General features: G+C 48.3%; 1 protein-coding gene across 1 annotated transcript; it reads right to left on the bottom strand.

Moving 5' to 3' along the window:
* Positions 1 to 410: 410 nt before the first annotated feature.
* On the bottom strand, positions 411 to 9,671 carry EEF1G (eukaryotic translation elongation factor 1 gamma). Its single transcript, XM_042440555.1, has 10 exons — positions 9,538 to 9,671; positions 7,152 to 7,310; positions 6,596 to 6,659; positions 5,825 to 5,967; positions 5,579 to 5,722; positions 5,087 to 5,216; positions 4,195 to 4,381; positions 1,207 to 1,379; positions 994 to 1,118; positions 411 to 722 (listed from the first exon to the last, which is right to left on the bottom strand). The coding sequence occupies exons 1-10, from the start codon at positions 9,550 to 9,552 to the stop codon at positions 564 to 566; spliced, it is 1,299 nt and encodes a 432-aa protein (XP_042296489.1). The 5' UTR covers positions 9,553 to 9,671; the 3' UTR covers positions 411 to 563.
* Between the last annotated feature and the right edge of the window lie 6,578 nt (positions 9,672 to 16,249).

The following is a 16,249-nucleotide window of genomic DNA, read 5'->3' as shown; positions in this document are numbered from 1 at the left end:
AATGCACCCTCAGACTCCACATTCAGTGGCAAAATAGATGAGGGAAGCCCCTACCTATTGCAATGTATGCATCCCCCCCACTTCCATATGCCCTGGGTTTGCTGCAGGTTCAAGAGAGAGTCAGAGGGAATAAGACAAGTAAACTCTAAAAGAGAATAGAGAGCAAGTAAACTCTAACAGAGAGAAAGCAGAGGGCTTAACTCTGGCTGGTTTCTTAACTCTGCCCTATCCCAGGGTCCTTAATGCAGAAGGCAAATGGGCTGCAGAACATTAGGGCTGGCTAGCAATACTTGAGCCCCTGAAGACCCATGAAAACAACTACCTACCGCCTAGGAGGAACAACATTGCCCAGAGGCAAAGCTTCTTCCAATCCCACCCCTGAGGCCAGAGAAAGAGGCAGGGAGCCAATAGCACACTCAGGCTTTTAATTCACGTCTGAAGACTGTTGTTGCGATCTCTTTCCTGTCTTGTTTCTACTTCGGGCGGCGAATGCCACTCTGGAAATGTGTCCCTCATTAGGTCCATGTCTGGGGAACAGTTCCGGGCCGCCCCCAGCCGCGGCATTACTTGAAGATCTTGCCCTGGTTGACGGCTTTGCCGACATGCTTGAACTCCCCTTCCCATAGGAAGTACTCCTTCACCAGCGTCTTGCATTCCTCGCTCTCGGGGTCCAGCTTCCTCCAAGTGTAGGATTCGTAGTCCACCTGCCAATCGGGGCTCAGCTGCGGAAGACACAAAGAGGACCCATCAGTAACAGACACTTGCAAATAAACAGAAGTTTGGTTAAGCAGTGTAAACAATGCAAATCCTAATTAACAGAAGATAAAAAAGCCTCCCCATTGAAAGCCCCATCTGCTGAATGGAGAGGTGGCCAACCAAACTGTCCATAATCTGGCAGCAATTAGTATATAGGGCCTCTATGAGCACTAAGTCTCCCATTTCTACCTGTTTCTGCCCACCCCACTTGTAGGCCAACTCCTGGCCCAGACTCACCGGAAAGGCCAGCTCCTGCCCACGGAAGACCCACAGACCCGAGATGCTGCTGTCGTTGTTGGTGCCAAAGAGGATGACGGAAGCAAAGGCGTTCTTGCGCAGTTTGTCCAGACGCTGGAACATGCCTGTTGGGAAAGCAGAGGAGGCAATGATGTTACTCTGAACATGGGACTGAGGGGAGAGAAGGCAGGGAGTGTGTCGGGGCTGCCTTACCGGTGATTAGGTTGCAACTCATGAACGTCTGCGCCAGCTCCTCAGGGAAGCGGTACTCCGCGTACCAGATGGACCAGCCCTCCTTGTCAAAATGCTCCCAGAAGTGGGGAAGGGCCACAGTCAGGGTGTCCTCGTTGGAGTACTTCCGCTTGAACTCATCCATGACGAAGGGACTGGAACGAGAGACAACAGAGAGGAGACATCAATCCCGCATCCAGAGACGGAGTGTGATATATAAATCCCAAAATGTAAACCTTGATTTTGCCATTTTGTGTAAGGGACACAATTTTATTTTGCCACTGTATTCAATGGGACTTGAGTACTTTGGTATCCACAGAAGGCCTTGAAACCGAACCCCAGGTCACTGTATACATAAAGTCACATAGCATAAAAGGAGATATAGGATTCTGGCCCCATTGTTATTATTATAAGCAGTATTTATATCCTTCCTTTTCCCCAAGACTGGGGCTGCATCAGCAATGCAGAATCAATGGTGCTGCTTGACCCTGCTTTAACTGTTGTGGCCCGATGCTATGGGATTTGTAGTTCTGTGAAATAGTTGCCTTCTCTATCAGCCATATCTCCCTCTGTCCAGGACTGGAGGGACTTCGACACAAATGCTTTGCATTTTCAGAGACCCACAGAGACAGCCCTGAAGATCTCAATTCTGCCCCCCCCCCCCCCACCTGGTACGCCAGGTAAAGCCCCCCCCCAAACTGGTTCTTCCAGAAGGCAGAAATACACCGATGTTGAGATCCATCTGCTTTGGGAATGAATGCTACAATTAGAAGTGCCTGGCAAAGGAATTGGGGTGGAGGGGACTTTATTTAAAGTATCAGCTACTGTTTAGGACATTATTGCCTCACAGCAGAATGGCCCATTTAAGCCACAGCTGAAGCATTGCAACACAGTTAATGTGAGCTGCATGTGACGGTTGGGGAACATCAGACAAAAATGTGAGGACGAGGCCATGGCATAGGTGTGAAATGTGTCCCTTCCAGCCCCTCTAAAGATGCCTGAGAACAGAAAAGTGTCTGCTGCCTCCAGGCATCCACCAGGGAACATGTAATGAGCAGGATTAGTCCAATGATCCAAGGCAGACATGGTTTCCCAATCCCACCTTATCTCTCCCTGTCGCAAACACGTCTCCTTGTTTTGCATGCAGACATCGGTTGCGCAGGCCAAAACAGAACTTCCTTTCGGTCCGCAACCTCTTGCAGGCCATTCTACGACTCAGAGGCACGGCCAGCAATAACCATAAGGCACCCAAAGTTCAGGCAAACATGATTCTGCTGCTCCCCTCGATCCCTCCCTGTTCCCAGCCCAGCGGGGAATGTGGGTTTGGCCTGGTTGGAATGAGGCACAAAAGCTGGCCTGGGCACGTGGCAGGGCGTGGGAGAGGGCCGACGGAAAGGCCCTGCAAGCGGCCTTCCAACCGTGGCTGCCGACTGCCCTCTCCTGACTGCTCACGATCAACACACGCGGTTACTCCTACTCCTAGAGGATATTACTGCTTGATCGGAATTACTTATGCTATGGAGACTACAAAGGAGAGGGGTGGAGTGGAAGACTAGGACTCCAGACCAGGATTTGAATCCTCCTCAGCCATGGAAACCCCCGTCGGTGACTGTGGGCATATCGCACTCGTGGCAAACCTCCTCCGAAGAACTCGTCAAGAAAATCCTAAAATGGGGTCACCATATTGGAATCAGCACTATGTTGGGACTAAGACTCTGGGAGACCAGGGTTAAAACCTTCTCCCAGCCACAGAAACTCCCTAGGTCAAGTCACACTCTCTCAGCTTTAGAGGAAGCCAAATGACAACCCTCCTCTGCAGAGATCTTGCCAAGAAACCCCTAAGAGAGGGCTGCCATAGACCAGTCAACTTGAAGGCGCCTAACACCATCGCAAGGAAGGTTCACAAGGCTACCGTTTCATCTCCATATTTTCAAACATCTACCTGAAGCTGAATGCCAACAGAATATTGAAAGCCTCCAACCAACACTCCATGTTTCTGAGCAGAAAAGCTGAGATGGAGGTGCACAGATGTCTGGGAAGCATCTCACACAGTTCAAGTTGTTTTGTATAAGATAAGCAGTATATGAATTTATTCAACAAACTACACGAGTTGCATCCACAAAAGAGAAGCACTAGTCGTTCACTGAAAACACCTGGAAGTAACGTAAAAAGAGCCCTGCAGGATCAGACCAAAGGCCTATCTACTCCTACATTCTGTTCCCACACCAGCCAACCAGTCGCCACAAGGGGAAACCCACAAGCCCAACATGAAGGCCTCAGCTCCCTGATAACTGGTACTGCTGACACTGGAGGCCACATATAGGGATTGTGACTAACAGTTGAGTCTTCACCCCCAAGAATCTGTCCAACCCTTTTCAAAACTTGCTCAATCTGGTGGCCATCGCTACATCTTGTGGTCAGGAACTGCTCAGTTTCACCAACTGCTTGCAATCTGGACGTACCTCCTCTGGCCTGTGCAGGATCTCCCCTTGTTCTGTGTCAGTCCATTACCCTGGAGGCTCCAGGGATGTATCTGTGCATGAGACAGAGACATCTCCTTTCCACCCTTCTCAGGATATAATTCTACATACCACTTCGATCCCGTTCCCCCCATTCACTCGCCTCTTTTCATGCCTTATCAGCCAAAATTCTATAACCTTTGCAGACAAGGGAGTTGCTCCCCCACCCGATCATTTTGATGCCACGCTTTCCCCGCCTGTACTGCAATACAGTAACCACAAGGACACACAGGATTCGAGAATTGCATAAGGGCAGCATGACACCAGCGGTTTTTCTTTTTAACACAGTTTGTAATCATGCCAAGTAAGAAATCTGCCCTTTTTCCCTCTCAGGACTACAGATGGGTCAGTATATTGGCCAAACTATCTACAATACATAAGAGCCAGCTGTGCCCTAAAGGCAAAAGCCAATGATTCCTATGAGCTGGGGCCGCCGAAGGCTGGGCCTTACCTCTTGGGGAGGTGAGCAAAGGGGTCTTTGGATTTGGGCTCAGCTGCCAAGGCCTGCTCACACTCATCCATCTCTTCCTCAGGCTCTGGCTTCTTCTCCTCTTTCTTATCGGCCTTCTTTTCCTCTTTGGGCTGCTTCTCTTTCTTGGGTGCTTCCTTCTTGGGCTGATTTTCAGCAAACTTCTTAGCTGGAAGAACAGAGATGGCAGGTTAAGAATGAGAGCAGATCCCTTACAGAGGCAAAGACCAGGTTTTGCACACAAAAGACCAACCTGGTTCAGCCTGTGACATCTTGAGGGTTCAGGTAGGTATGTTCGGGGGAAATGTTCCTCACTGTTGGCTACACTGGTTAGAGCTGCTGGAAGTTGCAGTCCAAAACCTGGAGAGATGTATGGTTCCTACCCTACGCTAAACCAGACATCACTGAATACTAGACTATGTTTTAAAAGCAATGCTCAATTTTCACCCCTGTTCTGTCAGCAAATGTATCTCAATTCTCAAAGGTTCAAAAGGGAAGCCAACCAACTGTCCTTGAGAAATTAAGATGGCATAAGGATGAAAAGACACCATCACTAATGAAGTGACTGAACTTGCAGAGAAGGCAGTGTGCATTTTAAGAACGCTGGCACAGCTGAAAGCGACACAAGATTACTGCAAGGCACAGAGTGTCCTTGGGTACAAAAAGAGGCTCTTAAAATGCCTGAAATGTCCAATCTTTCAAAAGGCTCAAAGGTGAGGGTCAGAAAAAAACCTGACCCTTTCTCTATCACAAAATGAGGAGATAAAACACTTCGAAACAAGCATATTTTCTACAGACTACCTTTCTTTTGTAAACTAAGAAGTGTAGAGGGAAAACAAAGTGCAGATTCCTTAGAGCTGTTCAGCCCCCTTACCATCAAACTGGGCCATTTTCTCACACAGCTTCACCTCTCCCAGGACAGTCTTGAACTGTGGCTGATTTATACAGGTCACAAACCAACGGTTCACATTTTCGTAAGGTTGGCGGAAGGACGGCTCCAAAACCTAAAGGCGAGGAGGGAAAGCCAGAAAAGTTCAGGCAGGGAATCTCAAACTGGACATGGCCCCCATCCCAATTGGATCTGACTTTCTAATGGCCTGCATCAACCATAGGCTTGGGCTTTATCACTGAACTATGGTTTAATATAACCTGAAGAATACCTGGGCTTTGGTCTCCAATACAAGTCCTCCTGCACAGAAATTAGAAGATTGTGCAGTTTGAATGTGTCACGTTCAAACTTGGGAGATTCTGGCTATTCCAAGCAAGCAGGAGCCCAAACTTGGGAGTGAAAAGCACTCTTGGCACCAGAAAGCTAGGTAAGGGCTTCCCTTCCACCCCATCTGCTTCCAACAACCACGGCCCTCACCTGTTTGTACAGCCAGAGGAGAGTGCAGACCACTGTGATATCAGCCAGAGTGATGCGCTCGCCCACCAGAAACGTCCTGGTCTTCAGGTGGGAGTCAAGGAGGCTCAGAATCCGCTTCACTTCCTCCTTTGCGCTCTCTGTGGCCTGGAGGGAGGCAGGAAGGGACCACACCATTACGTATGGCACATGAGGAAAACCAACAGCCTACCTTCAGGCAAAGACAGCATCATCAATGCTCGTACTCACCTGCTTGTTATAATGCATGATGCCCAGCGTTGGGAAGACCCAAGTACTGGCCGGCGGCACAATGTCACTGTCAGCGAAGCTCACCCACTGGATGATCTGGGAAGCAGCTTCCTTGGTTGGTCCTCGTAGCTCTTCATTGCTGACTGAAGCAACAAAGCATATGTCAGAGAGGGCTTGAATGCCGCTTAATGGACACTCAGCCAAAACAGAACAAAACAGAATGGAAGCGGTTGGGAAATGGCACCTGATGGACTGGACTGAAGACAAAAAAACCTCGTGCCAACTCTTTTTTAGCTTTATGGTCCCACAAGAGTCTTGATTAGATACAAGCTCAGCTTCCAAATGCTCAGTAAGAAATTTAAACCGGCCTTCCAAGAGAATTTGGCAAAGCCTCTTCAGGATGGTCTCTGTAACAAGGCCTCACTAAAGGTCTTGACAACCAACACACTAAGAAAGCAGATGAGGCACCCAAACAAGTGCAGACTCAGTTCTGATGGGGAGAGCCTGGCAACCCAAGAACCGGGGCAACTGTACGGTTAGAATCTAGCTCCTAGGAATCCACTTTTATTGGTGATCCTCAACCAGTACTTTGTGACCTGTCCTAGCAGCCAGCGTACCTCACCCTCCATGCAATTTAATAAGGCACTGCTTGCCTGTCACCAGCCCCAGATGTCTTCACTGAATTATTACAAACGATGATTCTCCCGCACCCCCATTTTGTGGCATTAACAGAAAGGCAATGTGAACAGTAAGATGAGAGGCCAAGGTTACCGTAGTGTGCGATGGCATTGCTCTCAAACACGCAGAATCCATCATCCCCTTCGAAGGCTGGGACCTACAGAGAAAGAGGGCCTTTTAAGCCACCAAAAGGACAGAACCTAGCTTTGCTAAACCAACCTCATCCAATTCATGAGTGCTGAAGCAGAGATAGGAAAAGCATAGTCCTCCAGGACTTGGGCACAGTTTAAGTGCTGTTCAGGCAATTTAGGTGAATGTTCTAAAAAGTGGGGGTCTTCAGTCTTCTAATAATAAAATGTGGGGTCTCAAGGTCAAGGTTTTTGCACCTTACCCCCCTCTTTGGACAGAGAACCAAATTCCCTTTCTGAAGGCGGCTGCTGGCAATCTCACCAACCGCAGGAGAATCGTGGCTGGCATTACCAGACACCACAGAAGGGCATCGCAAGTCAACTATTGTCATCATGCACGCAGCTAACGTCCAGCAAGCTGGGAACATACCCAACATGTCTCCAGAAGGCGCCTATGCGGCTGACTGGCAGGGAGAGACAGATAGGGAGCAGGCCAAGGCAAATGGGGCACAGCGACTCACCTTCCCGACTGGGAATTTCTTCAGGAATTCGGGGGTCTTGTTGGTCTGGCCAAAGTGGAACTGGGGCGGCGTGGAGAGGACCTTGATCTTGGCGCCACTGTACTGGGCAGCAATGAGGACCTTGAATGCCCGCCAGTTCTCGGGGTAAGTGTAGAGAGTCTGTGGAATACGAAAAGCGCATGAGGAGCCAGAACGACAGAGCAGCCCAGCAACCCGGACCCCCAAAATGAGGACTCTTGATTTAATACAGCCAGACCCTCTTATCCATGGATTCTTTATCCACAGAGGGTCCTGGAACCAACCGCCAGTCGATATGGATTGTCCACTATATATTCCCAAAGGCCATCCGTGATTTTCCTATTTTGTATAAGGGACAGCATTGTATTATCCATGGTATTTAATGGGACCTGAGCATCCACAAACTCCAACAGATACAGAGGACCCACTACACATCCCAAAAAGCCAACCATGATTTTCCTGTTTGTACAAGGGACATCACTGTACTAGCCATTGTGTTTAATGGGACTTTTGGTATCCAGAGGGTCATGGAATCGAACTCCAACGGATATGGAGGACCCACTATACACCCCCAAAAGCCAACCTTGATTTTGCCACTTCATATAAGGGACATCATGGCGGAAACTCCATGCGTTGAAGGCCGTAATGTTGTGGAGCCAGACTCACAGCAGATTGATTTTTTAAAAGCCACAATCGTGTTCTGCTCAGCCGCCGCAACACTGACGCTGCAGCATCTCCTTGCCCCACCCTTCCCATGCTAACACTCTCCTTACCAAGAACACACAATCCCATCGTCCTTCTATTCCTGGGTGCTCTCTCTTGCCAAGTTTAAGCCCGACTTAAGCCGCCCTTGAGGTACGCAAGAGAGCCTTCCTTACACAAGTCCGTGATGTGGCACTGTAGGCTGCTATTCTATCAGCCTGGTCACTCCACAAACCATAATCCACTTCCACTGTAGGAAATGGATTATGTTGAACTGGCTGGCGCTATTCTGGGGGTTTCGGAGACGGGTCTTTGTCAGCCTTGCTCTGAATTTGAACCTGAGGCAACACTTCCCCAGCTCTGTAGGACGCTCAGCCTCCAGGTGTTACAGACTACAAGGTTATGGTAGTCCCAAATGTCCCTGAATCCTAAACTACAAGTTCCAGTGAGCATTAGAGAGAGGAGTATAACAGGGTTATGGGAACTGTAGTCCAAAATGTCCCGAGATCCAAAGGCTGCCTTGCCCCTAGTCCCAAACGCCCCAGAAAGCCCAACCAGAAGTCCCAGTGAGCATTAAGAAGAGAGTAGAACAAGACTATGGGAACTGTAGTCCAAAATGCCCCAGAAATCCCAAACTACAAGTCCAAGTGAGCATTAGGGAGAGCAGTGGAACAAGAGCATGGGAACTGTAGTCCAAAATGTCCCGAGATCCAAAGGCTGCCTTGCCCCTGATGTCAGAGTATTGAAGGCAATGATTCCCGAAGGTTGCGGGTTTGGACTTCAACTCCCAGAAGCCTTACCAGCTTGGCTAACAGTCAGGAATTCTGGGAGCTGAAGTCCAAAACATCTGGAGGACCAAAGCTTGGACTGATCTATGTATTCTAAGTATTTAAGGGTGCGTCTAGATGTCAGAATTAACACAGTTTGACACCGTTTCAGTTGCCATGGTTAGGTGCGATGGAATCCTAGGATTTGTAGCTTTCTGTGATATTCAGCCTTGTTGGCCAGAGTGTTCTGGCGCCACAACAAACTACAAATCCCATGATGCCACGACAGCAAAAGCTGTGTCAAACCAGATTAATTCTGCCGCGCAGCATCAGCTTTAACTAAGGGCTTCATTTCAAAATGGGAAATGTTTACCAGTTTATCACTTACACAGGAATAACCCAGTTTGACACTGCTTTAACGCCTTTCCATGGAATCATGGGATTTGTAGTTCAGGATGGCACACCAGGGCTCTATGACAAGGGAAGGGTTAAGCAGCTGACAAAAACTACAAATCCCAGGATCCCATACCATGGAGCCAGGGCAGTTGAAGCGGTATGGAACTGGATTGAATCTGCTGTGAAGGTACAGCCTTATGAAAAGGCTATCTCACAAAACTACAAATCCCACAATTCCATCGCCTGGAGCCATGGCAGCTAAAGGGGTACGAAACGTCCATTCTGGAAGTAAGCTGACACTCCCCCCGAAGGCCCTGCCTGCCTCTCCCGCTACTCCCGCCCCGATCTTTCCGAAGCCAGGCCCGTCTCCCTTCCAATATGCCCCCCAAAAGAACCGCCAGGGTCCCCTCTTCCTGTCCCCCCGCTCCAGTGGCCCCTCCGCCGCCTCTAGAGCCCGATGCCGGCGGATAAAAGTAGGGCTCCCCCAGGAAAAGCAAGCTCACCCCGGCCGCCGCCATCTTAGCGAGGAAAGGAAAAGGAGGAGCGCCGTGCGACGCGGCCGTAAAGCGAGGCCGACTCGGGGGATGTGCGACATTGCGTGCTGCAGCCACGCCTCCTCTCCTTTATACTACGTCATGGAAGAAAGAGGCGGGGCCATGCCGTGACGTAGGGAGAGGAGGGGAAGTTGGCAACGGAGGAAACACAGAGCTACTCAAGCATAGAGCGATAGAGTTCCTTGTTCGCACAGGCTGCTTCCGGGTTCCTGTCTAGAGCTGCCCCACTGGAAATGATGGATTTCATTTTAATTCCAACCCATTTAGAAAATGAATTCCAAAGTCATGGTCACAGATCAGGGCCTCTAGTTTAGGATTGGCCCAGTTTTCTTCATTCATATATATATATATATATATATATAATATGCATGTGTGTGTATGCACGTATATATATATTTATATGTGTGTGTGTGTGTATATATACATGTTTGTGTGTGCATATATGTATATATATACATATGTATGTGTATGTATATAATCATGTGTACAGTATATATATATATATGTGTGTGTGTGCATATAGATATAATATGTATGTGTATATGCATATGCATATATATGTATGCATTTATATATATACATATATGTGTATGTATGTATGAATGTATGTGTGTGCATATATGTGTGTGTGAATAGATACATATATGTATATGTATGTATATATGCATGTATATATACATACAGTATGTGTGTATATATGTGTATGTATATATGCATGCATGTGTGCATGTGTGTATTCATATATGCATATATGTGTGTATGGGTATGTACATGTACTTGTATATATATTATGTATGTGTATGTCTATACACATATATGTATGTATGTATGTGTATGTATATATGCATGAATATGTGCATATATATGTGTGTGTGGGGGTATGTTTATATGCATATATGTGCATATGTACACATAGAATCATAGAATCGTAGAGTTGGAAGAGACCACAAGGGCCCTGATCCAGTCCAACCCCTTTATTCTGCCATGCAGGAAATCACAATCAAAGCATCCCTGACAGGTGGCCATGCAACCTCTGTCTGAAGACCTCCAAGGAAGGAGACTCCACTACACTCCGAGGAAGGAGTGTCTTCCACTGTCAAACAGCCCTTACTCTCAGGAAGTTCCTCCTAATGTTTCAATGGAATCTTTTCCTGCAGCTTGCATCCGTTGCTCCATTGGGTCCTATTCTCTGGAGCAGCAGAAAACAAGTTCGCTCCCTCCTCACTATGACATCCCTTCAAATATTTAAACAGAGCTCTCATATCACCTCTTAACCTTCTTTTCTCCAGGCTAAACATCCCCAGCTCCCTCAGTCTCTCCTCATAGGGATTCATGGTTTCCAGACCCTTCACCATTTTGGTGAACCTCCTTTGGACACATGGCTCCAGTTTCTCAATGTCCTTTTTGAATTGTGGCGCCCAGAACTGGATACAGTATTCCAGGTGGGGTCTGACCAGAGCAAACTAGAGATCTAGACACTATACTTCTATTGATGCAGCCTAGAATCGCATTGGCCTTGTTAGCTGCCGCATCACACTCTTGACTCACGTTCAGTTTGTGCTCCCCTTGGACTCCCAGATCCCTTTCACACGTATAAGTCTCTCATTCAGCCAAGTGTCCCCCATAATCCTATATCTGTGCATTTCATTTTTCTGCCCTAAGTGCAGTACCTTACATTTCTCTGTGTTGAATTTCATTTTGTTAGCTTTGGCCCAGCTTTCTAGTCTATTCAGATCATTTTGAATGTTGATTCTGTCCTCTGGAGTACAGTATTAGCTATTCCTCCTAATTTGGTGTCATCTGGAAATTTGATAAGTGTGCCCTCTATTCTTTCATCCAGGTCATTGATAAAGCTGTTGAATAGCCCTGGGCCCAGGACAGAGCCCTGTGGGACCCCACTGGCCACTTCCCTCCAGGATGAAAGGGAGCCATTGTTGAGCACCCTTTGGCTTCGGCCGGTCAACCAATTACAAGTCCATGCAACAGTTGCCTTGTCTAGGCATGTGTGTGTCTGTATATATGCATGTCTCTATGTGTGCATATAGAAATAAATGGGTCCTTGGACAATTTGAAGCCAAATGATGATAAAAGTGAGGCTGTTGTACTTTGGTCCCTGGGGACTCAGTCCAAAACACACTGCAGAAATCATCCAGTTTGAGACCGCCTTAAGTGCCCTGGCTCAGTCCTAGGGAAATCTGGGAGCTCTAGCTTTGTGAGAGAGCTCTGGGATCCACAAGAAACTACAATTCCCAGGATTCCCTAGCACTGAGCCAGGCCAGTTACAGTTCTGGCATTAAAACAAGTTACCTGGATAGAGCAGAGGTTCAAGACACTCTTAGGCTGCATCCACACTGGAGAAACTATAACCCGGTTTGGTACAGCTTTAACACTTTTCTGGCTCATGGCTATGGAATTCTGGGAGTCGGAGCCCCACAACAAACTCCCAACTCCCAGAAGCAACGCTTAAGAAGGAAGGCCAGCAAAGCTAGTTTATGAGGCGAATGTGTTTTAATCTTGGTCACTTTGGTTCTATATCTGGTTTATTTAGCTATTATATCAATGAGCCCAAAGTCACTGAGTAGGGACCTCTGTATAGATTAACTGATGAATTAATTAATTAATACAACCCCAACATCATAGGCAAGAGTTTGGGCTAATTGGCCCCTGGACCTTGGGACCACAACCGTGGCAGTTAAAGTGGAATAACAGCGCTATGAGTGTGGGGTGCGCAAACCGGACCTTTGCCCCGGCGTTACGCCAACCCTTGCCTTACGCTCACAAAAAGCACAACGGACCCGGAATAAAGGGTTTATATAAACATTTTGCGCATTTTATTGTTGCTGTTGTTGTTGTCGTTTCAATTCTGCCGTTTGATGCCTTCCAAACAAACACAACCCAAGATGGCTGCCTGTTGCTTGCAAATGGACGACAAACGGCCCTCGCTTCCAAGGCTATTAACAAACTCTATGTCGAATGCCGCCGCCTCCTCTTCTGGAGACATTACACAGGCCCAGCTCCAAACCGGCGTCAGGGCTCCCTGCCTTGAAAGGTCTCTTGTTGAAATAGGGAATGACCGGAAGCCTAGGCCTTGGATGGAAGTGAGCGGTCCCCACGGCGTTCGATTTCGGAAGGGACATGTTTGTGGTCCTTTTGGATGGGAAAAACACAGCCTCGGAAGTGTGTTGAGGCTGAAGTCGCGCCAGAAAGCCAGGAGGCTGCAACGGAGGGACCGCGGCGGCGAAGGTTCTGCGCAAACGGCCTTCGCAAAATGGCCTCCTCCGGTCCCTTTTTCCTCCAGATGATTCCTTTTTAACGCTTGAGGGGAAACTTTGGAACGGCAGAGGTTTCCCAATGGGGCAAAACATTTGCAACGTAGTGAACAATTAAAACAACTGGAAAACGGTTCTCTGAAGCTGAACGAGGGCTTCCTCTTCTCCTCCTCCTCCTCCCTCTTGGAAGGGCCTTGGTTTTAACAGGACGGAGCCCCTTCTGGGAGGGACTCAGTTAGGGCCCCAGCGGCCGCCAGGCTCCTGCGCTGCTCGGATTCGCGGACGAGGGGCCCAACAGCCCGGCAGAACTCCTCCAGGAGCCTTTGGATGCGGAGGAGCGCTTCTCCCCCTTGGCCTCCTCTGTCCTCCGGGGGCTGGCTCTCCGTCTGCGTGGCCACCGTCACCACCGCCTCCTCCTCCTCCTCCGCTCTGTCAAGGTCAAGGCGCCCCTTCACCCAGAAGACGTGATCAAAGGCCACCATGGCGCAGCCGACCATGGCCGCGGCCACCAGCACCGAAAGGTACGCCTGGAGCTCTCCGTTCAGCTGCTCGCGCCCTTCCTGGGTCCCCAGGCAGCAGCACAGCAGCCGGAACATGGCCCACAAGACGCCTGCAATGAACAGGAATGAGAGGATGTAGATGGCCGTCCGGGGGCGCATGGCGGCAGCGATGGCGGAGGCGCCGCTCCTGGCACCTAGGCCTCAATCCACAGCAAAATGGCGGACCAGCAAGAAAGGCCTCCTCAACGTCACCCAGGCCACGCGCTCCCGCCTCAGCCTCGCTCTGCGCAGTGCGCACGCGCGCGCCGCCAAACAGCTCCACGCATGCGTGTTGTGTGTGTCTCTGAAGGCCTCCTCGTCACCCAGGCAACGCGCTTCCTCGCTCCCCCGCCCTCTCCTCCTCTCACCCTCACTCTGCGCACGCGCGTGCGCGTCGTGTGAAAGGAGGGAGGGGCGAAGGACGCACGCGTATGGTGAGAGGTGGGCGGGGCGCCGACGGACGAGGGGAAAGGAGCGGGCGGAGAGAAGCCTCGGCCGTCCTCAGTCTCAACCTAATTTGGTGGGAGTGGGCGGCGCTGCTCTGGCCGGGGGCGGTTTCCCATTGGCTGAGCGCTCCTCGGCGAGGCGCCTGATTGGCGGAGGGCGGGTTAGGCTGCGCGAGCGCCTCAGTCAGTCGCCTCAATTATTGCCTACTGTCTATGAACATTGTACAGGCTTGTTGGTCCTAACCCTAACATGCGGATGTACAAACACACATATCGATGCGTATATAAATACACATAAATCATATATATATATATATATATGCACACATATATGCATGGATATATATATATATGTACACATATACACATATCTATGTGTGTATATATATATATATATATATATACACACACAAGCATATACATACGCACATGCATATACATATACATATATATATGTCATGTATATTATATATATAAGTGTGTATATATATATATATATATATATATGCAAACACATATGCAAGTATATATATACCTACACATGAACACATATATATGTACAATTACACAGACACACACACATATATATATTATTTATAAATTAATTATTTATTCATTATATATATATATATGTGTGTGTGTGTGTGTGTGTGTGTGTGTATATATATATATATATATGAAGAAACCTCAGGGCCTGGGGAAACCCTAAACTAGAAGCCCTGGTCTGTAACCATGTCTTTGGGATCCAGCCATAGAGTCACAGTGCTATGGCTTCCTGAGATTTGTAGTTCATGGAGGCACTGGAGCTGCATGAAGTCTATACGGTGCTGGGCTTCGTAGTTTCGCAAGATGGCTCTCGCCTTCTCCGCTGTTCAGGGAAGCGTGCCAGGCATTATGCGATTGTTATCTGATGTGATTTATGACACCAGACTAGGAGGAGTAGCTAATACTCCAGAGGACAGAATCCAGATTAAAAACGACCTGAATGGACTTGAAAGCTGGGCCAAAGCATTGAACACGGAGAAATGTCAGGTACAGCACTTAGGGCAGAAAAATGAAATGCGCAGATATAGGATTATGGGGGAGACCTGGTTGAATGAAACTACGTGTGAAAAGGATCTGGGAATCCTAGTAGACCACAAGTTGAACATGAGTCAACAGTGTGATGCGGCAGCTAACAAGGCCAATGCGATTCTAGGCTGCATCCATAGAAGTCTAGTGTCTAGATCAAGCGAAGTCATAGTGCCACTCTACAGGGGTACCCCGGGTTACGAAATTAATTCGTTCCGCCGCCGCTTTCGTAACCCGGAATACTTCGTAAGGCGAAAAAGCCATAGGCGCTAATGGGGAAAAGCCGCGATTTCGTGTGAAATAGCGCCGAAAAGCACCAAAAAATTTTTCGTAACCCGAAATAACCTTCGTAACCCAGAACAGTTTTTTTGAATGGATTTTTTTCGTAACCCGGAAATTTCGTAAGGCGGCGCATTCGTATCCCAGGGTACCAGTGTATTCTGCTTTAGTCAGGCCCCACCCGGAATATTGTGTCCAGTTCTGGGTACCACAATCCAAAAAGGACATTGAAAAACTGGAGCCATGTGTCCAAAGGAGAGCGACTAAAATGGTGAAAGGTCTGGAAACCATGAAGCCCTATGAAGAATGCCTTAGGGAGCTGGGGATGTTTAGCCTGGAGAAGAGAAGGTTAAGAGGGGATATGATGAGAGCCCTGTTTAAATACTTGAAGGGCATGATTTATGGAGGGAGCAAGCTTGTTTTCGGCTTCTCCAGAGACCTAGGACCCAATGGAGCAATGGAAGCAAGCTCCAGGAAAATAGATTCCACCTCAGCATTAGGAGGAACCTCCTGAGAGTCAGGGCTGTTTGATAGTGGAAGATGCTGCCTTAGAAAGATGCAGGTCTTTAAGCAGAGCTGGATGGCCATCATCAGTCAATGGGGGATGCTTTGATTGTGATTTCTGCATGGCAGAAGAAGGGGCTTGGACTGAATCAGGGCCATTCTTGGGGTCTCTTCCAACTCTACAATTCTATGTTCAGTTTAATGCGTTGTCTGCCTTATTTTGTATTGAGGGTTACATGTACTAATAGTATTATATTTATATTTCATAGAACGTACACCGCAGGACGGTTTTAGTTTATCTATTTAGCCGATTCTGTGTACAGCGCTGTGTAAATTTACAGTGCTAATAAACAAAGCTTAATAATATAATAATATAATAATAATAATAGATATTAGTATAGTAACGATAACAGTCCTTCTGTGTTGAACATCATCTTGAGGGGGAAGAGAGGCCAGGCCTGGAAGACAAAGAGCCCTCCTCCACCACCATTTGAAGGGGAGAGAGGCCTCCTGGAAGACAAAGAGCCCCCTCCAACCACCATCTTGAAGGGGA

Source organism: Sceloporus undulatus, chromosome 9, assembly GCF_019175285.1.
Source record: "Sceloporus undulatus isolate JIND9_A2432 ecotype Alabama chromosome 9, SceUnd_v1.1, whole genome shotgun sequence".
Classification (NCBI taxonomy): Eukaryota; Metazoa; Chordata; class Lepidosauria; order Squamata; family Phrynosomatidae; genus Sceloporus; species Sceloporus undulatus.
The sequence above is the reverse complement of the archived record's forward strand: the minus strand, read 5'-3'. Positions and strand labels throughout refer to the sequence as shown.